The sequence below is a fragment of the Vidua macroura genome, chromosome 3 (genome assembly GCF_024509145.1).
Source record: "Vidua macroura isolate BioBank_ID:100142 chromosome 3, ASM2450914v1, whole genome shotgun sequence".
In the NCBI taxonomy this organism is placed as follows: Eukaryota; Metazoa; Chordata; class Aves; order Passeriformes; family Viduidae; genus Vidua; species Vidua macroura.
In genome coordinates, this window is record NC_071573.1 from 16,367,867 (window position 1) to 16,394,686 (window position 26,820).

The window sequence follows — 26,820 nt, forward strand, 5'->3', positions numbered from 1 at the left end:
AAGTTCTGTATCTGGGTGCCTTGTTTCAGGCCGTGTAAAGGTGAAATGGGACAGAGAGGTAAAAACAGCTCCCTAAAAAGAAATCATGAGTTAAAGCCCATGAACAACAGCTCCTGCAGGGCACACATGAAGCCCCTCCTTCACCTTCACTTAGTTCAGGAGACACTAAGAGTGATTTCTCTCCTTTCGCACAAACACATGGTCTGGAAGCAGCAGGCTTGCTGCTTTGAGGATTCCAGGATCAACAACTCTCAAAAGACCAGGAGAACTGCTGACCACCCATCTAAAATCTGCAGAAGGAACGGTGTTCCCTTAGTTCTATGTGTCCCAGGCTGCTGCTCAGAGATGGATGGGGTGGAGAACCACTCTGGTATGAGCAATGTCCCTCTCTATGGAGACCCAGACACAGATGTAGCCCCATCATGCCCAAAGCAAGGTAAAACTATGCCAGTGAAGGATCTTGCATTTCTTTATGGCTAGATCCTGGTTTAGTTCACTATATGCTAGTGAACTATTTAATGGACCAGGTCATGTGAAAAATACAGGATCCCTAGTCTAGCCCAGCAGGAATGAGAGCTGCCAGTGGAGCACAGCTGCTTTTCCAAAGAACTGCCATGGCTTCCCTGACAATTTGCTACATTGGTAAGTTTGAAGTTTTTTTATGATCTGATTTAGATCAAACCACAGGATTTCAGAGAAAGTCAGGACCTGTGCAATAGCCACTTCCATTGCACTGTATGAAGCACTGAGAAAGAATGTATTTATTCTGGGGGGGTGACAGGACTAAGGTGCTATAGCCATAAAAAACCTCTGCCAGTTGCAAAGCTGTTCCCGTCACAAAACTGTCATATACTCCTGCATGGCCGAAGAAACTTTTAGAAAATAAAATTTCATTTGGAACATTTATCTTTTCTTCAAGAGCAGCTCCATTGAATGCAGCCACTCACCCACTAGCAAACAATGCAGTAGGTACTTCTGTGTATTGATCACCTTCCTAGAAGCTGATGTGCACTCCTGGCCATTGGATGCCACAAGTGAGTTAATCTGGAACTCACATTAGTTTTAAATGATGAACTATTGTCAGGTTTCCTTTCAATAGCTTGCAAGTTGCTCAAACTCTCTTGCAGGTTTGCTGGTGATTAGGGAAACACAGAAAAGGGAAGCTGTGCCTGGACAGCTTCTTCAACAGGTCATGCCCTAGCCAATGTTCATTAGCAGTGCACACGTCCTGCTCAGCACACGCAACACAGCAAAACATATCCCCTTTCCCAGCTGTGGGGAGAGATGGGTAGGGACAACACCAGCTCGGACAGCCACAGGACAGCACTCTCATTTATCAGTGCCCTCAACTTGCAGAGAAGTCCCTCTGCTGTTAAAGCACACACACTCATCTGCCCTTTGCAAATTCCGGTGCCACCACCTTTCAGTGCTGGCAAAGCATGTCCTCAAGGGCTGCTGCCAACTCTGTGCCAGAGCTTGGGATGTTTGGGGAAGATGCCTCACACAAACCAAACCAAAGCGCCTGATGCCCATGTCAGCCTAAAGCTTAACTACAGGAAACCCTTGGATAGTCTTACTGTCCTTCAAAACCATCACTCAAAACCAAACATCAGCTTGGGTGGCACTGCCAAAACAAGCTGTAGGTACAAGGGGAGTAACACACAGAGCCAACTTTTTTTTTATAAAAGTATTTTTAATAAACTGATGGATTTAAGTTTAAGATGCTAGACAACTTGTTGCCATGTACAGGTAACAAAAGTCAAAATTCTTTGAATTTTATACAAATACTATGTAGTAAACTTGAATACAAGTTTACAAAAAATGCATCAGTGAATATTCAGCTTATAACCAACTTCCAACAGTGAAAATTATCATCTATCAATAGTGATCAGAATTGCATTGCAAATTTTAGAAGTAATGCAACTATGTTTTTCTTTACCAAGCCACTCCGAAGTTACTGGTGCACACTGACAGTACATTGGATTTTTTTGGCTTGCTGAACAGAAAATGGCATTTAAATAAAATGACTGAGTTAAACAATGTAATACATATCAAAAGTACTATCTCACAGAAAATTAAACAAGAATGAGAAAGTAAACAGAGCAGAACCCTGAAGTGGTGATATTTTTCTACCCGTTTTGATGGAAAAGATTCCACAGGTGTCCAGCTTTCTCACAGCATTCTGAAGTGTTCTAGTCCTAGCACAGTGTGGTCATTAGTAGACTAAAGTAATCCCTGCTTGGCAGTAATGCTGGTGAAAGGTAACTTGCTCTATTGCTAACAAATCGGAGTAACCACTGGCAGGGTGACTTGCAGGCATCCAGCAGAGGCTGAGCTGACAGCACATGATTGAAGTTACAGTACTGCTCACTTTGATTCAATACCCAACAACCTTCAGGGTTCAGGTGTCAGTTTCCTCACAGGATTTACAAATGGATGGTTTCAAAACAAACAGAAAAAAATCGTTATGGAGCATAAGAAAGTATTTTTCACCTGTACAGCTAACAATAAAATGAATGTTTTGTTACAAACTTTTCAGTCTGCTTTATAAAAAATAGTCTTAGTTTTACTTCTAAATAAAAACTGTGCTGTGATCTGTCACGTTCTTGCATTGTACATGCTGTAACTGTGTGTGTTAATGAAGGTGTAGAGATTTGTGACCTAGCGCTCTGGATGTATCAGAAGCCTAAAAAGCTGATTTTGGTACATAAAAGGTAGCAATGAAAATTCATTCTATTTATTTTTCCTAAAGCCTAGGAAAAGCTACAGTACGTTGCTAGATCAGTGGCCTCAACCCTGAGCTGAAATAAAGGACCTGCCCTGGCCAAGAGACTTAGTCACATTACCACCACAGCTGCACAGCAGAGACAAAATAACCTGTCTGCAGCCTATTGTCTGAGCTGTGAGTAGTGCGAGATTCAGTTCTGTAATGCTTGAGAGTTGACTGGAGACCACCATATTCATTTTCACTACAGGGAAAGGAAGGAAAGGAGAACTCAAATTCAGAGTGGAAAGCACTCAACAGAGAGTGTCAGTATATCCAGCTTCTGGAGATCAAACAGAATGAAGTTAGTGGCAGACTCACCAGTCTTAAGCACTTCCCACTTGATAGAAGAGATTATTAAAATACGTACCAAATTACAGTTATGGAGATGTTTACTATTATCTCACTCTTTCCAGAAAGTCTCACTTGATTTTCCCCCCAGAACTGAGCATATCTCTCTCTGTACTACATTGCATCACAGAAGATAAGTGAAAACCTAAAGTCTGTCTGATGAAGGATTCAACCCAGGTGGCAGCAGAAAAACTTCCACTTGTTTCTAACACAAGCTGGAGCTGGCAACCATAAGAATTCTTACTATGATACAGCTACTGCACCTTCCCATAGGATTCAATGGCACCACTACCCATGGCCAGAAGCATTCATAACATGAAGCATTTTGCCTTCCAAGAGGACATTTTTTTTTTTTGCTTTTAAACAACAGAAACTGCAGAGTCAGTATTTCATTCAAGAGGAGAAACTAAACCCAGCAAAAGACTGTAAATAAAGCTCATAATAATCATCTGTATTTCTAGTAATGCACACTTCTTTGTGAGCTGATTAGTTTAGGGATGGTATGTTTTTTGTTAGTTTAAGGCAGCAAGTCTTACAAAATACTCAAGCTCACCTCCCTCATGTTTGTGCTACTGTAGCCTTATGTGCACAATAGAACCTCACTAATTTACACTAATGATTGGAAGAACAATTAATTCTCTTGGTAAGTGAACAAGAATAAGGCATTCCATTATATATTCTGATCACTAATTATAATTTAGCTCTAATTATAATCTACCAGCAAACATACTTCTGTGGTTTAGAAAATAATCTCTTACCTTCAGATATAATTATGTGCAGATTAGTGGGTTCTGCTGTGTAAACACGCAGGTGCATAAGCAATTTTCAGGTTTTTCTTCATTACATCTGATAAGAAAGTTAATGCCACAGATAGAGACTGTGGGAAAATAAATTAGGATTTCTCTATCATTTATGCAGATATGCACAACTGGGCAGTAATTTATAGCTCAAAAAAAGAAGGACATGAATGTTTACAAACTCAAATGAAGCAATATCAGCAGCAGGAAGCAAAGGCCATTCCCCAACAATAAATGGCTTTTTTTACACCATTCCAAACTATATGAAACAAACAAATATAAAAGGAATACAAGTACTAATTTATATATACAAGTTTGAAATCAAGTAAAGCAAAGAAGTGAAAAATTTGGTGATGCTTCTAGCAGATGATATTGACATGTTTAAATCCTGAAGTAAACTGCAAGTAAAGATACAAGACAGGATGAAAACTAAATGGCTGAAAAAAAAAAAAAGAAATGGATTCATGTGCATTGCAATGAGATAGAAATTTCCCTTCATATGTGCAAAAATCCACAGTTTCATTAATGTAGAGGTCATACTTCTAGGAACAGATTTTTGACCAAACCAGTCTCCCTACATCCTGGAATCTACCTGTTTACATCAGCCACTTTAAGCGCACAGTACCCTGTTCACATATATAGTATTCAGCAGTTTCTGGCATTCCTCAATTTAGTGTTCTCCTGCCTTAAATCTTGAAAACAAAGGGGAAAGTTCATCCAGGGCATCATACCACTGCTTTTGATTTATACCAACAGTTAAATCAAACTCAAGTTCTTTCTTCTTCCATGGTAGCAGGAGTCCTTATAGGACTTGTAAACAGCAGTACACAATACTGTAAACAAATAGTTTAAGTTCTGCTTTATGCAAGATGTTAACTCAGGTCTACCAAACAGGTGAAAATGAAAAGGGTGGCTTCACACAAAATCCTTCCCTTTTCTCCCAGCAATTCCTTTCACTACGTAAATAATCCTGAGCTGAAACAGGAGCTGATGAGAGCTTTTTTTTTTTTTTTTGCATATAAAAACAGTGTTCTAGCGTTGGCTCTCATGTTCTGTCAGGAAGTCAATTGCTGAAGAGATCAAACTGAAGCTTTTCAAAAGTATTTCTGAAGTATTTGCTACTTTGGAGGAGGACTTATAATTTGGTGTGGCGTCCAGTTCTAGACCCAGATGCCGAGCTTGCCAAGGAAGCTGATGCTGCTGCATCCTCAGCTTCCTCCAGCTCATCGTGTAGCTCCTGGCTAACACTAGACTGGAGGGCTGCAGGAGTTAGCCACTCCTTTGGCAGGCAGCTCTGGAGGAAGGGTATACAAGAGCTGAAGTAGGCAAGGCGATTCACCCATCGTGGAATCTCTTTTCCACAGAGAATCTATGGGGGAAGGGAAAATAAAGGGTTAATTTGTTTTCTGGATTCAGCAGTAACAAAACTGCAGTACTGTAAATAAGAAGCAAAAGCTGCAGCAGCCTTACAGTTTACGTATCATAAATGCCAGCCGGGAAGCACCCAAGTTAGCTGCACTGACTTTCTCTATCAGTAAAGGCAGCATTCCAAGTCCCACAAAGATGCCTATATTCCATTGTGAAAGTTGGACTCATGGTTGGTTCTATGATTTTCTCTGAAGTCCTGAAAAGCCTAACCACTTCACTCTTTTTGAATAACTTCTATAAAAGGCACAGAAATTAGTTAAACTATGGAAAGTTATGGTTTCTATTCAGTGCTAATTCCTCAGAAACAGAAATTGCAGGAGAAACCCCACTATTACAAAAAAGCACCCTGAAATCAAGTGGCCAGAAAGACAGTGTCAGTACTCCTATTGTATGGAGTTACACACACAGCTGAGGCTCTTTACTGTGGTGGTCTCTGATGACTTCCACAAGACATCACTATCCTAAAACACAGGCCAAGCACACACTTCGCTTCACCGGAACAAGAGAAGCTATACAATGCACAGCTGGGTTCAACTCCCCAAAAATTTATAAAGTTGCATTAAGTACTTATTTTTACTGCACATCAGTCATTAAATAATTTTGTTGTCATGTGGCAAGCACATTTCTCTCTCTCTCAGGATTTTTCATTGAGGTGCACAGAGAGAAATGAAAGAGAAAACAATTTCCATTTCTGCTCCTTGTTTTTCTCTTGTGGAATGTGTTTGGAAAATTGTTTACCTAGAGCGACTGCTTGGTTGGATCATGGTGGATTGTTTGGGCCTGATGGCCAATCAGATCCACCTGTGGCTGGACTCTCGAGACAAGGTCACAAGTTGTGTGGTGATTAGATATGATAGAGAAAGTAGCATGTAGTTTTTAGTATCCTCTTTTATGTAGTATATTAATGTATTATAGCATAATTATAATAAAGCAATCATTCAGCCTTCTGAACTGGAGTTAGACATCATCATTCTTCCCATTGGGTTCGCCAGCATCTACAACATTGTCACTATTCAAGGAGTGAGCTACTTTACTTAACTACCTCCATATTCACTTCTGGTATTACAGTGCAAATCTGGAGAATATGAGCACTACTCTGCTGTATCTGAGAGCATTTAACTTGCAATTAAACCCACTTTTATAGTCAATTTGAACACTAAACAGGACAAGACCTAAAACAGAAACAATATGACCATGCAGCTGAAGAGTATGGCAAAACCTTGGCCATATAGGCCAGATTTCACACCAACTGCAGCTTTGTCAGTGTCTCACCCTACTTACTTGTACCAACATTGCACATGAATCATCAGCTCAATAAAATTTTCCACTACCACTGGAAGATCAGTCTACATAAAACACAGGCTATACAATAAGTATGCATTAACTATTTTGGGAAAAAACCCAATTAAAATCTGTGAAGCTTCACATGGGAAAAACAGCCATCCTTCTTTTGGAGTGTTTCAATGAAACATCAGATTAAATTCTGACAAGCAGAGATTGTCAACTATCAATGAAAATCAAAGTTTCCATTCCCCTCTTTGACCTGGGTTACTTGTTCCTGACCCTTTCACTTGTGTGGATACACATGGGAATGATCAGGCATTCAATCATATTGGCAAACTGATCATGTTACAACAAAGCCGAGGGGAAAAAAGCAAAGCCCCTTCGACTCCTCGGTCAGATACTCTGCATGACCACTCAAGTATCTAGATGACCAGGACACAGGTGCTGATAGAGCAATAACCTGACAAAATCCTCTCAAGCAGAAGATTAACATTATCTGGGTAACTTTAATGCCTTTGCTATTCTTTAAAACTAGGTCATAACTTTGAAAATTATTTACAGCTTGATGGCTCTGTGGGGAAATACAAATAATCTGTTAAAAATAACTAGTAGTTCTATCTTCAGTAGCAATCCCTAAAACAACTAAAATTATTTTGAAATCTTGTTAATACTTTATTTACTAGGTATCTCTTTAGGAATGCACCTTTGTTCTAACAAAAGCTATGTATGACAACAATATTTAGCAGCAAAATCTGGCACTTTGGACATAAGCACAAATACAACCTGAAAAATGGTATTTGCCCAAGGCAACAGAGATAGGAAGTGGAAAATTAAACCAAACATTACAAATGACTAGAAGGATATGATGCTCTGTAACCACCTGTGAAGCACCTTTCTAGAGACCTTTAGATTTGTTTACCTCAGATAAAGCTGAAGAAAAGTGATTGCAGTTTTTGTGCATTAGATGATAAGCATTTCCTTTGAATTCCTTTCCAAGCTCTTCTACTATTTTTTCTATATCATCTTCCATAAAGTCAGTACTGCCTAGAACCACAGCCTCTCTAGAAGAGAAATAGAGTAGAAGGTGATCAGGCTCCCAAGATACAGGTGAACTACTATTCATACACTGCTCAAAAGTCACTCTACTGTGGGTAGCTAGATCTTTCTGTTCTCCAAGAATAATACAGGTTCTTTCTATTCCATTTTATGGCACCACTTTCATCCTTGTCATGAGAGATGATGTTTTCTTCCCGATTATACACCTTGAAAAAGTTACTGCATTGCTTACACTGTATAAGTAATAAAAGTTAGCTACAAGTCCACAAAATTTGTATGCATTTTAGGAATTTAATGGTATGCTAAAAAAGTAGTTATTTGCTGTAGACAGTTTATTGTCTCATCACCTCTGTCCATTTTTCATTTCTATGCAAACACATGAATTTCTCAGAAAGTCAGAAATCCCGTACAATTCAATATATCTATCCTCAAAAATAAATGCAACAAATTGTCTTTTTCATATGCTTTCTCAAAGAGCAAGAAAATAGGTAATCTTTCTTACTTAAATTTAAATGTTTCTCCTAGCTCAGAAGCATTTCCTGGTGAAATCTCAAATATTCCAGAAAAAGGGTATGGATGACCACCATAGGCAAATTCTGAAAGAGAAAGCTCAGATTTAACAAAACCAGCATCTGATGACAGAAAAAAACAGCAGAGCTCACTGACTGGAAGGTGACTTCTCAAGTCTAAAGCTAGCAACCAGACATGTTATTTACATGAGCAGCACATGAAATGAGCTGGAAATTAATAGCTTTGTCAGTTACTACTCAGCCTAAGTAAAAACTAACAGGAAATTTCCTACATCAGTGTACAGGTTTAACTTGAATGATTTTGCAGAAAGCACATATTGTTTTCATTATATAAGTGAGCATTTACAAGTTAAATTGTACATCTTTATGCATACTTGTCTTTAGAATTCCACTTACATACATCTAAACTGGGGATTCAAATTACTGCGTCCTCAGAGGTCTGATGGCACTTCTGTTGAGTGCACACTACAGTCCTCAGTGTGGCAGTGCGTAGTGGCCTAATAGGTTCTTTAAATTTCTTGATTTGCAAGAGATCAAATCTTTACAAGTTCACAAGTTTCACAAGTTCTTTAATATAACAAGAAAGTAAACCAGTGCATGCATCTCAGGTCTGCACATAGAATCTGCTGGCTTAAGCACTGACACTACATGAAAGTATCATGGTGTGCTGCAGCTTCCGTCTGTGTCTGTAAGACAACAGAGCATGCCGCGCCCAGAGTGTAATAAAAAGCTTTAAGCGTGGCTTCACACTTCCTTTCCTCAAAACTCCTAACACATCAGCAAGTCTAGCACTCAGTTTTGTGGATAATCTTTTTTACAACAGCTTAATAAATAAAAGGTTTGATCTGCCTGGAAAAATGCAAGTCATTGTTTTAACAGGGGCACAACCTGCTATATGAGAAAGCCGCTGTAATCCCAACAGGAAGGGAGGCACATGTATTTGGCACAGATCAAAAACTGGGTTTCAGGCACAGCACTATTAAGAGTCAGGTCTTTCTGTGTCAGATTAAAAAAAAAAGTTTTAACAATAAGCATTGTATTTTGTCAATTTGTTGTTCTGGTAACACTTGGAAAATCAGATACAATGTGACAATTACAGTAGTTGAAACATAGTTTAAGATAACTTTGGGCAGCGTGGTCTTTGGAGCGCATGCCCTGCCTTATACTCCTTCCCCTAAACTCTCAACACATTCCAAAAAAAACAAACCACAACCTCTGCAGCAATTTTCCTTCTTTAACTGGACTACTTTCAGCAACACCATCACCTTGGAGTGTCATTATACCTTGGGCACAAACACTTCAGACCTGAGCCCATGCTATGGCATGCACAGAAACACCTTCTGGCTGCAATGCAGGTTCAAAGTGGCCTGAGCAGATCAGGAGGCTGTAGCACCCAAGCACAACCTATTTAGCAAAATTGAAAAGCATTACTGTTATTTATCACAAGGGCATCTTTTATAAACAGCATGAATGGGATGCCTTTGAAAGAAACTGTCTCTAAAACAAACCAACCTACCAAAATGGAATAGACATTTTCCTGAGCATCATATACTTTCAGGTGCCTCTCTGCAAGAGATTATTGTTCCTGTAGTTAAAAATTAACTCCTTGCACTAAGTGCTGACAGAAAACTGAGGAACGGATTCTTTACACAAAAAGAAATGTTTTACACAAAGCACACATTTGTTTTATGTAGGTTTTTTAAAGTATTTCCAAACCTAAAATAAAGATTTCTATGCCTGGCTGAGTAAGTTCCACACTTTTTTATAGTTGCATAGCTTTATACAAAAGAACGCACAACAGTTACCAGATTATTCATGTCCAAGGTTTTTTTTCCAGAGGCAGAATAGATGAGAAAAGAGATGAACACTTTCCAGGAGATAGGCTCCCCTTACTATCTGAAAAATGCTTTTTAAATAACAGTATTACTGCAACAAAAAGTAAGTTATGCTTTTCTTGTACATACCTCGGCCATACACCTCTATACCTGAATGAAACACTCCAATTCCAAGGGAAGAAGTATATTCATTCATCCAATACTAAAAGGAAAGAAGGGGAAAAAAAAACAACCTTTAGTTAGTTTGCAGTACAGATTTATCTTCTCAGAGCAGACTGTCCCCCCACATCAAAAGCATTAAACCCTATAACAAAGTATTAAGCCTTGTCACAAAGTGTAAACTGCACAATCCATTTTATGGGAACAGAACATCACTAAAACTCCCCAACTATACACAGCGGATTAATTCCATCAGGTTCTATTCCAGTGTTTTAGTGCTGTCAAAGTTTGTCAGCCAAGGAGTCTGCACCTGGGAGAAATACAGATCAACCTTCTATTTGTCAACAAGCTGTAGGCTATTAAGTTTGCCATTAGGTGGAACACATTCTAGAATCAATTGTTGTAATTTTAAGGAGCACATTTTTCTTCAATCGGAATGTAGGACTGTGAGATACACACACTGACTGTCATTAATAGTAATGACCATACCTGCTTATGAACAGATGAGCACAAGACATACTCAGAGATGGACGAAATTACCTTATTATATTTTGTCTTTGAATACTCAATTAGAGGTCACCGTGCAAGAGACAAAGCTCTCTCCAGTCTGCTGATGCATGAGGCTCCAAATATGAGGTTTAAGTCCTTTGCATAGGTCTGACACTTGTTTCCAATATATCACTTGTATTGTACCCAACAGAAAACAGATGCATTTCAAGAGGAATAAGAAGTGAAATTTTAGAAAATGGAAAAAATAGTAAAGAAAGGAAACTTCTCTTAGTGCTTCCTCTTTTATGAAAGTGCAGCAGCAGCGTCTATCAGAAGCTGTTACCCTCAAGATCTCAAAGATGCAGAACTCTGATAAAGAAAAACCTCAAAGTATTGTTTCCTCGTCTGCATCACCACTCTCAAAGTATAAATCTCCAAGCATTAAAAGATTTCAAGTGACACACAATTTGAGAAGGAACCTGAAACAAAGCCTTAAACCAAAAAAGCCTCAGTTGCCCTTAAAACTGAAATTGGCTAGCAAGAAAAACCTCAGGAAAATACAAGGAAAACATTATTTTGTCAGTTACTCCAGTAACAGGATTTTTCCTTCCCAGAGCTTCTCTGTGAGCTTTTACAAAGCAGACTTCAAAAAGTCAACTGGCAGGCAGGATACAGGCTAAGGTAGTACCCCCAGTAAATTAATACTGGTTTAGAAAGCAGGCAGAATAAAATAAGCTATCTTCTTCACACAGCCTGTTGACATTATCAGTGTTTTCTGATACAAAGCCACTAAGCAGCACAACCAATGATAAAAACGTAAAAGGTTGCAGGTGTCACACTTGAAGATGTGCTGGCTGGAGTCAGTGTGATTTACAGTGGCACCGCAAACATTACAGCATGTAGGCTTTTTGTCTCCCAATAAAAATGATACACTAAACCTCAGGTTGACAGGCTATTAATAAAAACAAAAACAAGTTAAATGGCAAAAAGAGCACACCATGCCAATAGTTACAAACAGACAAGCCAGCTGTGGGAAATTTTGTCAATATGAATTAAGAAAAGGCAAATTTTCCGCCTTATATTTATTTAAAGCTCAATTGTGAAAAATGGATAAATTTTGCTTAAGACTAAATTTTACCATTTGCTTTAATTTCTGGCTTTGTCAGTGTAGTGCCATGGTAGCTAGTGGGGTATGGATGACTACACTAAATCATCACTTTAGTCTATTTAAAGGGCTTAGCAGTTCTTTCCTTCCACCCCCCAGAAAAGAGCAGAGAGCAAGTCTGTATGAACAAGCTACACCCAGAAATACACTGCATTAATTTACTCTGTATAGAAGGACATACATCAGGGAAAATACAAAGAGGGCAAGAAAGGAGAAGGATGTGAAGACTACTCATCTTAGTGGGTCTGTGAGCATAAAAAAATTGATTCTGCTCACGAGGTGAAATGAAAATCCCCAGTAAAACAGAAGAGCTACTGCAACATAAATGTGTTCCGGTTCTGAAGCCCTTCCTATCCCACGGTTTACCAGCTCACCATTTCAAAATAGTTTCAGGTTTATATTTATAGTCAAAACTGTAGGCACAGTCAATGTACAGTTTGTCATCACAGGAATAAAGTACATTTGCCTAATGGGAAGGTGTATCCAAATGAACCTAATCTAGAACTGAGCTAGACAGGGTCTCTGGTGCTCTAGTCTGTCCCTCTCCTGGGCACTTGTGGCCAGAAAACTTGGAACCTGGCTGCTGAATTCCAAACAACCTATATATCATGTACCCATTGGATCTGTTAATGCCACGCAAGGTTATAGCTGCTCTCTGAAAATAGAACTAAGCTTACACAAGATACCCCACATGCAGTGGGACAGAATAAAGCCTACCTACTTATTAGACAGAAACAAATGAGGGAAAAAAGTATTCACGGTACTCTCACTCACAAGCCCATGAAACCAAATGCAAAGCACAGGGAAGAGAGAGAAAAGTGAGTCACCAAGCCTTCTCATTGATCCACACAGAAGCAGATGAACGGGATGGAAAGCTGATCCAAGGTACTCAGCACAGCCTGCCCCTATCCAAGCACAGGCTCCTCCATACTGGAGCCACCTGAACACTCGGGGCTCGCTACACTGCACAAAGTGGCAAATAAAATCAAAGGTAACAGCTTTGGAAGAAGTACCTGAAGCAAGCTGGCACATTGCTTCATATTTCCAGTAAGAACAGAACAGGTTAATTGAAGATAAAAGAATTTCAATGAGGCAGAATTACTTTCCTCCTAGGAACAGTAATTATATCTAATTATTACTTAATCTGGATGAGCTATTGGAAGGTTGGTCCCATTTACTCATTGAACAAAATGCCTTATCTCACTGAAGGAAGAAATCCAGGACAAGTGCAACAAAGAGTGCTGAATTTGGCTGCAGCTGAAAAGATTATATACAACTTACAAAATAAAGACTGTAAATTATATTACATTACTGGTTGAGTAACATGCCCAAACTGATCCCAAATGCTACATCCTTGTTTCCATTACACCAACTGGATTCCCTTTAGTCTTGATATGGATTTTGCCACAGTAGTATGGTGCAATCCCATATCCTCAATATTTTGCAATATGTCAGTCTTGAAAAACAGGATTTCAGGTTTAATCTATCAGAAGGAAAATATTAGAGAAGAATATTTCTATGTGCACAATAAAGTCATGTCACTACAATGAAAGAAAAACACTAATCCCAGTGTTTCAAAAATATCTTCAGAGCTTTCATTTACATTAATACTTTAGCTTGTTATTGCCTTATTTGACAAGGGAAAAAATAGGATACTACTTGGGCACAAAAAACTAGACTCCTAAAAATAGTAGTTAGTTAAAATGAAGCTATGAAGTACTCCAGTTCTCAAAATACAATATATCAAAGCCTTAACCCTACCCTTTTAATGATCATAAAAGATGTTCAAAGGCATGAACTGCACCACGTAAATATGCCCTTAAGCTTCTCTCCTTCCATAAAGTTACCAGTACTTGAAAGTCGACTTTCTTCTACAACACACACATCCCCCTCACACTTTGGTTGTATGGAAGATTTTCACTTTTTCAAGCACTAAGGACATTGGAAGGGTACACCCTCCAAAAGCAACCAACTCACTCCTGTAAGGAGTTCCAACAGCAGCAAGGTCACTTAGTATTCCCCTGCATACCTAAGCAGCCGCTTGGGAAATTAAGCCATAATTTGTGTTCAGGTTAAAATAAAGTAAAGCTGTTTGTTATTACAGTAATGTTGGTTCTGTCAACCATGTGAATAACAATGGTCTGTAGTTCCAAAAGAGAAACAAAAAACCCCATCTCAAACCTAAACTACAAAGAAGTCCCAAACCCATTTCCAAGTGACATGGAATGTCAGAAGCAAAGAGGAAACCTGCCAATGTCTCAAATACACAGCTGGCATGGTTTGGTGAATAAACAGAACTTCAAAACTGCTATTACAGAAGACTCCTCCCTTCTTCCACCCACTCCTAGTGTCCCCAAATAAAGTAGTACCATTGATTTCAGCAGGCTGTTGTACAAGCAGTAAAAACTGCTACGCAACATCAAAGTGAGGCTTTGGCCTCAAACAAGTTTCAAATGGACTGAGATGTGGAGGAGTTTAGCAGAGGAGTTTGATGAAGGATGTACACTGGTGTTATCTTCCAGACATCACACAAAGCCGTGTTTTTCTCACCAGTTTGAAGGAAAACTGCTTCTCTAATGGTCAAATAAAGTAGACATTGCTACAAAACAACAAACAGGACCGAAGCAGGAAATAGAAATATTCTCCTTAGTGATTTCATCTTATACTATGTATATAATCTGCGGTGATGTGCAGCTTCAACCATTAAAGTCACCCTTACATGTAATCAACATCTACAAATAAATGTGCTTGGCTGCTTCTTTTGGAGAGCAAGTTCCTTCCACAGATGGTGGCTTCAGAGACTATGTGAATTCTCGATGGAGGCAAAACCCCACTAATAACAACAGGATAACCAACAGTCCCTAACGTGTCCTTAGGAAAAATATGACACTAGCTTTTAGGAGCACACCCTTCTTGTTACTTTTTTTCCTCACTTCCCTCATGTCAACTGCCAGCCTTCCTAGGATGGCTGGAGTAAAACTGATCACAGCAATTCAGCTCTGGAGGAAAAAGAAAGGATGATGTGAATGAAAGAGTGGACTATCACAAGAGAAAAAGAAACAGCATGCTGAAGTCACACCCCACCAGTGCTACCATCATAGCGAGAATGGAGTTTCTTAGAGGCCATGGCAGGCATTTACACAGGAGTCAGTCCACTCTGATAAGGCTTCACAGCCTGCCTGTCAACTGGGCTCACTTTGCACAATTAAGCAAGTCTTTATGAGAACAGTGGGTCTTCCATTTTGGTGAGTCAGAAGTGTGTCAAGCCTTGACTTCAAAGATATTCTTATGTAAGAGTCATGAAACTGAAGTCCTACTTCTTTCTCTGTACAAATATTTATAGTCAATATATGTAAAACCATCTTTTTTAATGCTAAAAGAGATTCCCCAATATATATATTCGCACTATAGTCCAGAGAAGTCAAATATATGCATGTGACAGGGCAGCCTTCCCTCCTCAAGTCTAGTTCTAAATAAGGCACACTGTGACTTTTTCTCATATTAGCATCACATATGAACTCAACCAGGTGAGCACAGACCCCTTATTTTTTCCTCCCATCTCTCAGAAAATCACAGTGATCAGACTGTTCCTGTCTCCAGTCTCCCCTCCCTGTCTATAATGAAGGAAACCAAAGTCAAGGTAATAGGCTATATTTAGTGGAGAGAGCTCAAACACAGGAGTGGGCAAAAAAATCCCCCCCGAAAAGGGACATTGATTTCTAAGGTAAGTATTAAAGTGGAAGAAAATAATGACAAAAATCAGGCTAGTTGCTATGATATTGTAAATATATTTGATTTCAAGCCAGATAGATCCCTATTGATTGCTATTAAACATTTTAGCATTTGAATGTGACTCTTCCCAAGCAAAACAAGCTGTATTTCTCACTTCCAGCAGACACTGACACTACACTATATACCTTCACCCCTTCAAAACAGCAAAGGTTCACTTCAAAATGGTGGTGGTAGGAAAGCCTATTCAAAATAAGCTAAGTAACACAACCACTGTCACCTGAAGCTAGTTCTCCATCTTACTGTCCCTCTATCAGTAGACTTAAAACTTGGTCAGAGAAATACTGCTACTTGTTCTAATTTCCAGTGATTGAAACACATTAATGGATAATATTTTCTTATTACTTATCTAAACCTACTGTTCCATGCAGGTACTTACACCTCATTTGTTACCATGGCATTTGAGCAGCTTCCAGCTGAACATAAGACAATACCACAGTTGCTGTAGGTGCCACATAAAGATTATCCAGGAGGGAGGGAAGGTGAGCTCATACAGCTGCAAATCAAGCGGGAGCCATTCCTTTATTTCTACCAAGTCGCAGCCACAAGAAAACTATTAAAAAATTATGGTCTAGCAAAAAATCACCTTACTGACACTGTGCTAGAAAGCTCTTATCCTTGCAGAGACAGAGGTTATCCTGACCTACCATTCTCCTGGAAAACTGGACCCTTTTCTGGTTGTCGTGAGCGGAAAGGCAGGGCTTCCTGGCTGCTGAGCTTTGGGGCAGTAGCAGAGCGAGCAGCACAGCACAGGGACGCTCATGGCAGGGAAACTTTCCCCCGCGATAGGGAGGAAATCTGATCCACCTGTCACTGGAAGACCTGGCCCGGCAAACTTTTGTCGCAGGTCACAGAGGGGCTATAGAAATCGTCAGACCTCCCAAATCACCGCCCTTGCCCTCCCCCTCGCCTTCCCTCCCCTCCCCGGGTTCGTTATTTCTCCTGCTCTGCCGCCCACGGATCCAGGTCCCGCGGGGACCGGCACGGGAAGGGCAAGCAAAGTTTCCCAGCCGCTTTGGCCCCCGCAGGGCAGGCCACTCCCCGCCGCCGCCCTGCCGGGAGGGGGCCGAGACCCCCGCCCTGAGCCGCGCCGTGCCGGTGGCTCACCATGTCGTAGACGTTCAGGATCACCAGCTGGTTCGCCATCGCCGGCGGCCCGCGGGCGCCCCCCGCCCGCTCGGTCGCTCCCGCTGCGGCGGCGGCGCCGCTCAAGCCGGCGGCGGGGCGGTGCGGACCCCCGGGGGCCGCTTCCTCCTCGTCCTGCCTGTTGCTGCGGGGCGGCGGGGGGCGGCGGGCACCATGGAGCCGCCGCCGCGGAGGGACGGGGCCGCGCCCCCGGGAGACGCGCTCAGCCCGCGGCCGGCAGCGGGGGCCGGGCGGCGCGGGGGGCAGCGGGCGCGGGCCCCACCCCGGTGGCGGCGGCGGCGGTGCCGGTGGCGGGCGGGGAGGAGGGAAGGGAGGAAGAGGGAAGGGAGGAGCGCCGGGGCGGGCCGTGCCCTGCCTGGCGCCAGGCCGGGCCGCGGGACGGCCGGGCAGCCCCGCCGACGGGCGCAAAATGGAGCCGCTCCAGCCCGCCCCCAGCGCCCGAGCCGAGCGGCACGGCCGCGACTACAGCTCCCGGCGCGCCGCGCGGGGACGCGGGTGGGAATGTGGCTCCCGGCGTGCCCGGCGCCCGGCCCGCCCCGCGGCCTGGCTGGGGGCGCGGCGGCCCCGCCCGTGCCGTGGCCGCTCGCCCTGCCTCGTCCCAGCTGCCTCCTGGGGAGGTGTCCCGGGCGGCTGGAGAGCGCTGCTATGGCTCCCTCGGCCCTCCAGGGACCCGACCCAGCACGGCTGCCTGGCTGTGCCCGCCACTTGTGCGCCTAGGTTTGTTGGTTCCCAGAGGAGAGTTAGATCCCGGTCCCTGTGGTGGCCGCGTTCACAGCATCCCGCGGCACCGCCATTTCACGTTTGCATTCAGTGAAGAACGGAAATTTTAAGTGTCTCGGGAGAAAGAACGTCTGAGCCGTGCGGACCTGGGGATAACTCGCGTGTGGGTGCTGGTGAAGGCATGGCCGCTTCTAAGGTGGCGGGCGCCTTCCGAGAGTAGCTTTGCTATGTCAAGCGACAGCAAAACAAAAAGCCATTTGTTAAAAGCTGGAGAAACAGGAGAAAAAAATGCATTCGCTCTTCCAGCATACTCAATGTTATAAAGACAAGCAGTGCCCGTTCAAAAAAGATGCTGCTCACAGCAGGCTGTGGATGTGCCTTTGGGACAAAGGTGCTGCAGGAGAGAGGATGTTCCCACCCCAGGGGTATCCTGGCTTCCACTATCATTTCTGGCTGCAGACATTTAGATGTTTAGCCCCTCTTTCTTAGATAAAATTACAGTTGGCTGCTGAGCTCCATTTTGTGTGCAGAACAGCTTTGTCCCTCGAGTACTACAGCATAGCTGATGCAGGCAGTTAAAAAAGCAATTCCTGCTTTGGGGAGTGATCTTTGGTTAAAGGAAATGAGTACTGTCGCAAAAACTTAAAACACATCTGGCTCCTGATTGTCAGAATACGTAATTCAGGCACTTCAGGGACCTGTGTGTGAACCTGAGGTTGGCTGTAATGCCTTACTTTGCCAGTAAAATATGTGGACAGGCCCATATGTCCATTGGGTAATGTTCTTCGCTCCTTTGGTTAAAAGCTAGGAAACTCATGGTTATTAAACCGAAACCTTTTGTGGGAAAAAGTTGCTTCCATATTGAGGAATACTGAGGAAAATATTATAATTTCTTAAATCTGCAGGGGTCAAAACCCTTACCTGAAAAGGCAAGGGCTCCATTTCCAACTAACAGTATGCATTTACTGGAAGATATAGTGTTGGAATGACTTGTTACAAATCACTTAGTCTTCATTGTCTCTTGTTTGTTTTCAGTTTATAAGATGCATTGTAAAGCAGGAGAGGAAAATACAACTTGTAGCCTGTAGTGACAGGAGAGAGAAATTTCATGTTCTGTGAAGAATAAATCCCAAGTGTCATTTATTTGACTTAAAAATTGAATTTTGCCATTTAAATACTAGACTTTTAGATAGAGGAATAACACAATATTACAGCTCTGACTTCCTCAGTGATGCAGCTTATCTTTTCCTGCAGTTATCTGCAAAAGACAAGAAAATCCTTCTTTTGAGCCAAAAGACTGATTAGGTAGGTGTGAGAAGCAATGTTAAGTGTGAGTGAACACCGCAGAAAGCTATGCCATATATGGTGTGTGTTACAGCAGTCTGCATTTATGTGAGTAATTGGGAGAGTGAGGAAGTATGGTATGGGGACACTCCAAGATGCTCACAGAGATCAATCTGGCTGTTTGGTCGAGGGGCAGAGATCAGTTGTGGGCACTGTCACCACAATAGAAGCACAATGTATGAACCCAGGGACGTCTGCACTGTAAAACTGAAAAACAACGTGCCCGAGCCCTTAATGGGAACACAGAAAATCTCAAAGAAAAACACAAACCAAAGTCATCGTTTACCAATCTTAGCTACATTTACTTTATGAAGTGACATGTTTCTGTTCTTGTATTGGAGCAATATACTCAAAGAGCAGTCTGGTTTCTTTGTCTTTATGGCAAATGCTATTATCTGTTTCATTTTCAAAGGTGTAGAAATAGTCAAGATTAGAGAAGCACCAATTTTCAGCCATAAACGAGAAGTTAGAGGAGCCCAAGGTACCTTAGATTCACAGAGAGGTGCAGTTTCTGGAAATTTTCTTAAAAGATTATAGAAAATGTAGAAATCTGGCACAAAGAATACATGAGCATTTAAAATCATCTGTTATTGATTACCTTTTCCCCCTTGATCATCACAGCTGTTCCAAGACAACAAAGAGTGGCCTTGCAGTGGCATCTGCCAGGTCTCTCAGCAGTCACAAAGATATCCTGTCTCATCCTGTGAATTGTGCATGTCCAGCTTGTCTAAGGAGTCCCTGTTTGGATCCATTGATACTGTAAATAGTAACTCCACAAAATTTAATGTTAATGGAGGCCTGGAAAAACTGAAAACAGAATTTATCAATGAAGATTGAGGGAAGGAAGAACGCACTAAATACTTCAGTCTTCTATTTATCCTTTGTTAATAGATCTCCAGCCTGACCTAGCAGTGGGTTCACCTTTTCCATTTTCTTCCTTATGCTATTGATGGACCTACAAACCCATCTTTGTTACCCTTCATGTTCCTTGCTAGTTTCAATTCCAACCAAGCTTAGATTTTCCCAGTTCTGTCCCTGCATGTCCTTGTTAGCTTGCTCTGCTTCCATCTCCTGTATAATTTGGTTTTGCATTTGAGCTCAATCATTATCTCATGTAAGGTATGTTGCTGGACCTGATTTTGAGTCATGCAGATCTGTTTATAGCTACAGTATATTAAAGTGCACTTCTATTTTAAACATCCTGCAGTCTAACAAGAAAAAAAGGTCAAAGGCTCAGCTTGTTTTCCCATATGGACAGAGAATTCTCTTGCCTATGCCAGGGGTAGTAAGACAAGACTTTTGTGGGTCAGCCAGGGAAGCTGCAGTGGCCTTGTGGCAGAAACAGTCCCAACAAAGAACACTGGGAGATTGATTAATGGGTTTCTTTCTCATGGTTCTTGTTGAATCAGCATGGAAATGGTACTCAGGTAGAGTCTTCTGTGAGCCCTGACTTCTGTTTAAAAAGGATCAACAGGAAAATGGCTTCAGTGCCTTGACATCCTCTCATGGCACTGTCAGTATGCCTTTTTATGGTACCTAGGGGTTATTAGCAGAAATATTTATCAAGACCTTTTATGAAAATATTCTTGGCAATACCATTGGTCTGGCTGCCTACAGTGTGCACTGGTTGGGCTGGCAGTTCTGCCCCGCTCTGCCTGACTGCTTATTGTTCTTTGTCTGCAGTGCCTCAGCTGCTGCTCTACGTGCAGCGATCACCAGGCTGCCTTGTTGGGATCCACCTCTGTGTCACATGAAATGTATCAGTAGATAAGACTGAGTGCCCAGTAAGTCTGATAACTTCATCTTGCAAGCCTTGTTCCAATGGATATTTATTGTGGCATTGGAACTGACTAATTTTGTCTGAGAGATTTTTTCCATATGGTCCTGCACCATCTGAAATGTTTTTGATTAGAACAGCAGCTCGAAATCGTAGAGTAACATCTGTCAAGTTTCACGAACAATTTTGTAGGACATGTCTGTGGTGATGTCCAGCACTGGTCCACTGAACTTCATTGAGATGAACTGAGATGAACTTCATAGAGATGGACTGAGATTGGTCTTTTGTACAGTTTCCAGGTGATTCAAGTAGCCAAAAAACCATACCATTGCCTGTTGAGTGAATGGCACCTGCTGATTTTCCTATAATAGCCAAGTAAAGACAAGCAACTACCATGGGAAAGACTTATGAGGTTTCCTTAGGCTAAAATAATGAATAAAAGGACTTTTCTTAGTAATAGTTGTGTTCCACTTAGGAATTCCATATATCTTTGGTATGATGCTGTGATTGTAATCCAAAAGCCAGTGCCTTACAATGACAGAAAACTGCAAAATAATCTCTTTTTGATGTACTGAAAAATTATCATGCCATTTTAGTCACCTTCTCTTTGCAAAAAATCAAAGTTATCATGCCATTAAACTTCTAGTCAAACAGAACTGGACAAAAATAATCTATTATCTTCCTGTAAGAAATGCTAAGGCTGAAAATCAGAATTTTCCTATTAGAGTCATACTGATACAGATGCAAGTTTACAATATCTGAAGAATAAATGGCTCTAGTTTGCTAACTCTCTTCATGGTATATCTGTTAATCTAAAAATAATAATTTTCAGTCTTAACAGATGAATAAAATGAGTTTTTCTGCAGCTGTCATTTTCAAAAGGGTAGCTTCAATAATCTCCTACCTGAAATTTCTATTACTTTAGCACTTAAATAAAAAAAAAAACCTACTCTAAAATATTCTTTAATTAACTGAGAATAATCTGGTGAGAATAGTGATCCCATGAAGAATTCCTGATAGAGAAGATTTTGATCCAAATACCGACAATATCCATTAGCAGTGTTGTTTTTGTAAGTGTAGTAAATACATCATCCCACAGCAGCCCAAATGATGTTGCATTTATGCATGTCATCCTCATAACAGACCTGCAAGGAGCAGGCAACTAAAAAAATTTTAAGTCACAAAATTATCTTCATTATAAACTGGAAAAAAAGGTGGAGGAGCTGCAGCCACTGTAGATCAGCAACAACATAAATTTAGATGTGACTGAGTCATAGATAACAAGCTCTCCAGATAAAGAAGCAGCACTTTGAAAATTCAAGAACTTTAATTCAGTTTGCTGTATCTCCTATTTTATTAAATGTTTCATTATATCCAAGAAGGTGTCCATGCTGCCAAGTACTTGTTTTCCACTCTGTAGGAGAAATGACACAGTGATTAGGTAAATAGTAACATATCTTAAAGTTTTTATCAAGGATGTACATTAAGAAATCAAGATGGTTTGGGATACATTAGCAGCTAATGTAATTGGAAGAGCTTCACTGAAATGCATTTACAAATTTAAGCTGTGACCCTAAAAATGATTTCATATGGCAGCATGAGCTCATGCAGTGAGAACCAGAGACAGTGTGCTGACCTTATGTCAAAATATTCTTTAAATAAACTTGTTGGTCATTTTTAATGCCAAAACCAGCATTACATCAATGGAAAGAGGATCTAAAATAGATTCATCCAGACATTTAATGAACACCATCCACATCTTAAATGTCAAATGAGAACTAGAGATAACCTACCTGCACTGCATAGACAGATGAACACCAGGATCTTGAACATATTCTAGTTATTTCTCTTTCAAGAAGCTTGTGTTTTACTTCTTAGCTTCTCACTTATAAGAAGTACCATTTATTAAAATTTTGATTCAATTATCTGTTAAGTCACATCAGTTACATTGTTATTTAGGTCTTGGGCCAAAGCATCTGACAATCTACTTTTATTTCTGTATAAGTTCTGAATCCATCCTTTATGTAGGAAGTTTCAACATCTAAAAAACCCCTATTGTTGGGAAGCATACGGTTTAATGGAGAGGTCACTGTTTTGTGGGGAACAGAGGGAGATACAATTTTCATGGCTAGGAAATGAATTTTTGGGCCTTGGAATGATATTAAGAAATATCTAAAATAAAGCAATCCTGAAGTACTGTTTGCTTTCCATGCATTTTTGTTATCATTTCGTTAGATACTGCAGGACCATTGAGTGTTCATAATCTAGAAACTGAACAAACAGCACATAAACCTATGAGGTTTCCTTGAAAACATTCCCAGGAAAAAGAGAATGTGGATAATGAAAGTTAATTGACAGCCTTCCAATATTGCTTCCTTCATTTCAGTTGGCAGAATACGACTCATTAAATACATAGGATAATAATGGATCTGGCTACAAAAGACCATCATCTTTGAAGCAGATGACTTGTTTAAATATCAGGGCCCAAGCAATTCTGTTTCAGTACATCAGAATACAGCAGGACTAACAGAAACTCAAAAATCAAATAATTCAGCTCAGTATTAAGCTTTTTAATTATGGCTTCAGGAGTAAACGTGATGCAGGACAGAACCTATTCTTACTCTAACAAAGTGTTTTGAGTTTCCTGAGATGCTGAGTTTCAGAGAAGACTTAAGAAGCCTAAGAGCCTCTAAAATTAACTGTTTACCAAATACTGAGCAAAACTGTTGAGTCTGTTTAAGGTTCCAAAAGCAAAAGCAGCTGGTACCTCAGTTAAGAGTGGTCTTATTTCTTTTTCTCTCATTTCACCGGAAAATGTATCTCCAGAGAAACAGAGCTTGAAATTTCAGTTTTCTTACCTTGTCTAGTGATAATCTTCCTGTCCAGTCTGACTAGAATTTGAATTATCTATGGGTTCAGGGCTCTCAAGAGGGATGGTAGGGCATCTCTTACATATGATTAATGGATACAAGTTGCTTCACCCCAAATTTACTTCAGTTGTTTCTTCCATATATTAACTTCCAGACTTATCTCAATAAATTAAATATTTGGAAAGTTGAAAATTATGCAAATTCTGCTCTTCTAGATGTAAACATATGTGCCACTGGCTTCAATTTAAGGTGTTGCGACAAAATAACCAAATATATGTGAGATAATTCAGATGAATCAATGGATTCTCCTTCCAATGGATTTGGTAGGAGAAAAAGACTGTAAATAAAAGTAGTTTTATTTTCTCTGACTTGATTATTCTGCACTTCAGTTGTGTAAAAAAGTTGCAGTTAGTAAGTAATGCTAGAACTTGCACCATTAAGAAGCAATTCACTGAAATTGCCAGAATGTGTAAGTTCCCATTTCAAGGAGGGAAGTGAATTATTGATACCCTGCTGTGAAAAACTAGATAGGAAAAGCCCATTTCTGGTTATAGCAACTTTTGATCTGGTGTTATGCTATGTTGCCATCTAGTGATAAAATAGAAAGGTACAATAAATGGCGGCTGAGGGAGAGGAAACCAAACCTACATAAAACGGCACTGTTTATCCAGTAAAGATCATACCTGTTTCTTGCAATATAATAAATAGCATTAACTACATGCTGAGAGTAAACTCTTCAATAAAAAGAAGGTAAAGCCACAAAAATAGACGTGAACATTTTATAACTGGCATTAAGAGAGTGTACAAAATGGGTAAGGGTCAGATGGCAAATATGCTTCAGGAAACATCTGCAGTTGAGAACCCCTTGTAATATACACATTCAGAGTCATCCTCACTACCTCATGAAAAAATTAGATTTGATAGATTAGATTTAGATTTGGATTAGGAAGGCCTGTGATGTATGAAATGTTACAGATCACAAAACTTGTGTCAAATACTTTTGCTACATGTAACTCCTGGTATGTTCCCATCAATGTTAGTTACTGCTTTGTTCTATTGTCTTATAAACTCTCAATCAAGTAAAAACTCAGAATTTTTGATCTTGCTTTCTTCTTACTCCATAAGCTTCTATTCAAAGAGAGTAGAACAATTACATGCAGTGAGTTTTTTAGGACTGACAGAAAGGCTTACTTAAGTTTAGGTACTATGCTGAATGAAACAAAGGGCAGCTAAATGTGCAGATGACAGCTCATCATCCACTGTCTTTAACCTGTCTTCAAAGAAAAATGGCAAAATCATTATTGAAGCACAAAGTTATCTCAAAGTAGAATAAAGAGACCCAGACATGGCCATCTCATCAACGGCTTTCTTTCATCATGGTCCTACTCATCATTGGCTGTTTGTAGAGTTGCAAGTGTAACAATTTTAAGTAGCATTCAACAAATAAAAACAAACCAAAAAATATACTGTATCCAAATTTTGGATGCTCCTGAGAATAATACTTCTGTTTTTCAAATAGGTATGAACAATAGATATCTGTCTCAAATTCCAAAAAGGTTTGCACAGTCTCTGAGAACACTGTTTAAGTAGAACAAAGTTTATTATTAATTTTATTTTAGTCCACCTGTGATAAGGCTGTTTATTACATGATATCTTTTTTGAAATTCTTGGAAAATGCTTTGGTATTATAAAATAAATTTTGAAACAATGGCATACCATTAAAATGATATTTACTCAATCTAATAATTTCAGAATATACAACACTCAGTTTTCAGTGCATTCTTTCCATAGCAGCAGACAAAAAACAAAACCAGTTTCCTAACACCTAGTTATGTAACAGCAAAAATGCCTTCACAATACAATTAATATTGCTATCTTTTTCTTCTCTTTCATTTTAATCTTGAAGATACTAAGAAATGTTAAAAAAATAGACAAGATATAATGACAGCAACCTAAGAATAAATAAAATATCAAAATTAATTGTGATGCCATGGATGCATATCTTATGCCAGATATTGTCCTAAATACTGATTACTTTCCACCAATTGTTTAGGTCAGAAACCCATTCCTAACAAAATTTATTAGACATATTAATCCCTAAACTAATCCATGTGGGATAATCTCTTAAATGGTTCTCCATTCAGTGCAGATATGAAACTGTAGAGAATAGCTTGTACAATAGGTAGTCACATTTTAGGTCTAAATTAAACAAGTAAATTGACATTCCTGTTGTTGACATATCATGACTTCCACAATGCTTTTGCCTAAACCTTTTTCTGACAGTTTGCCAAACAGGTGTATGTGGAACTCTTAGATGAGTCTTTGGTTTGACTGGCATGTTACTGCCAGTTAAAATTTCTGCATAAAATTTTTATTAAAACTGAAACTTCACTGAAGCACTAAAACTTACTAATTATTCTATCTCTATGAAATAGATAATAAGCTTCACCTTACTTATTATACCTGTGTTACTGCTGCAGTATTGTCAGGAAAGAAACCCCTGCAAATTTATTTTTCCTAGCACAGTTAAAGCAAATAAATAAAGATGTATACAAGCAGTATATTTCAATAAGATATTTTCATTTTCAACTGGTAAATTGTCACAAGACTTGCATTTAACTTTTTATCTTAAGTGGCATAATTTCAGTTTGTGATGGAATAATTGCAGTGGGATCTGTTTGGAAGGATCTGCACTTTCAGGATCATATAGCCACAAAATTAACCTGTAATGAGTAAAAGAGAGTCACATATTGTTAGTTTTTTAACAGATACTAATTTATCACTACAATAGCATTTCTTCTTGTGACAGCACACAAGATAATGTAACAATATTAACTTAGGTAAGGCAAGTGCTGTAAGGTAATCTTATACTCTGTTTCTTTTTGATTTGCACAGGCAACAAGCAACTCAATCCCTGGAAAGGTCGTGGAGTGCCTCATTTTGGAGGCCATCTCTATTCACATGGATGACAAGAAGGTGATCAGGAGTAGTCAGCATAGATTCACTAAAGGCAAATCATGTTTGACCAACCTGATTGCCTTTTATGATGAAACAACTACCTGGATGGATGAGGGGAGAGCAGTGAGTATTGTCTACCTTGAATTCAGTGAGGCTTTCAACAAGGTCTCTCACAATATCCTCATAAACAAAGTCAGGAATTGTGGACTGGATAGGTGGGTAGTGAGGTGGATGGAGCCTGGCTGAACAGCAGATCCCAGAGGTTGTAATTGGTGGCGCAGGGTCTAGTTGGAGGCCTGTCACTAGTGGTGTCCCCAAGGTTCACTTACTGGGCCCAGTATTGTTTCACAAGTTCATC

The 26,820-nt window shown here is 40.1% G+C and overlaps 1 protein-coding gene across 1 annotated transcript; it reads right to left on the minus strand.

Annotated features, from left to right (window-relative positions):
- Window positions 1-1,682: 1,682 nt before the first annotated feature.
- On the minus strand, window positions 1,683-17,124 carry DESI2 (desumoylating isopeptidase 2). Its single transcript, XM_053974404.1, has 5 exons — window positions 16,755-17,124; window positions 10,175-10,247; window positions 8,183-8,276; window positions 7,544-7,685; window positions 1,683-5,281 (listed from the first exon to the last, which is right to left on the minus strand). Exons 1-5 carry the CDS (start codon window positions 16,791-16,793, stop codon window positions 5,048-5,050), a joined length of 582 nt encoding a protein of 193 aa, XP_053830379.1. The 5' UTR covers window positions 16,794-17,124; the 3' UTR covers window positions 1,683-5,047.
- Between the last annotated feature and the right edge of the window lie 9,696 nt (window positions 17,125-26,820).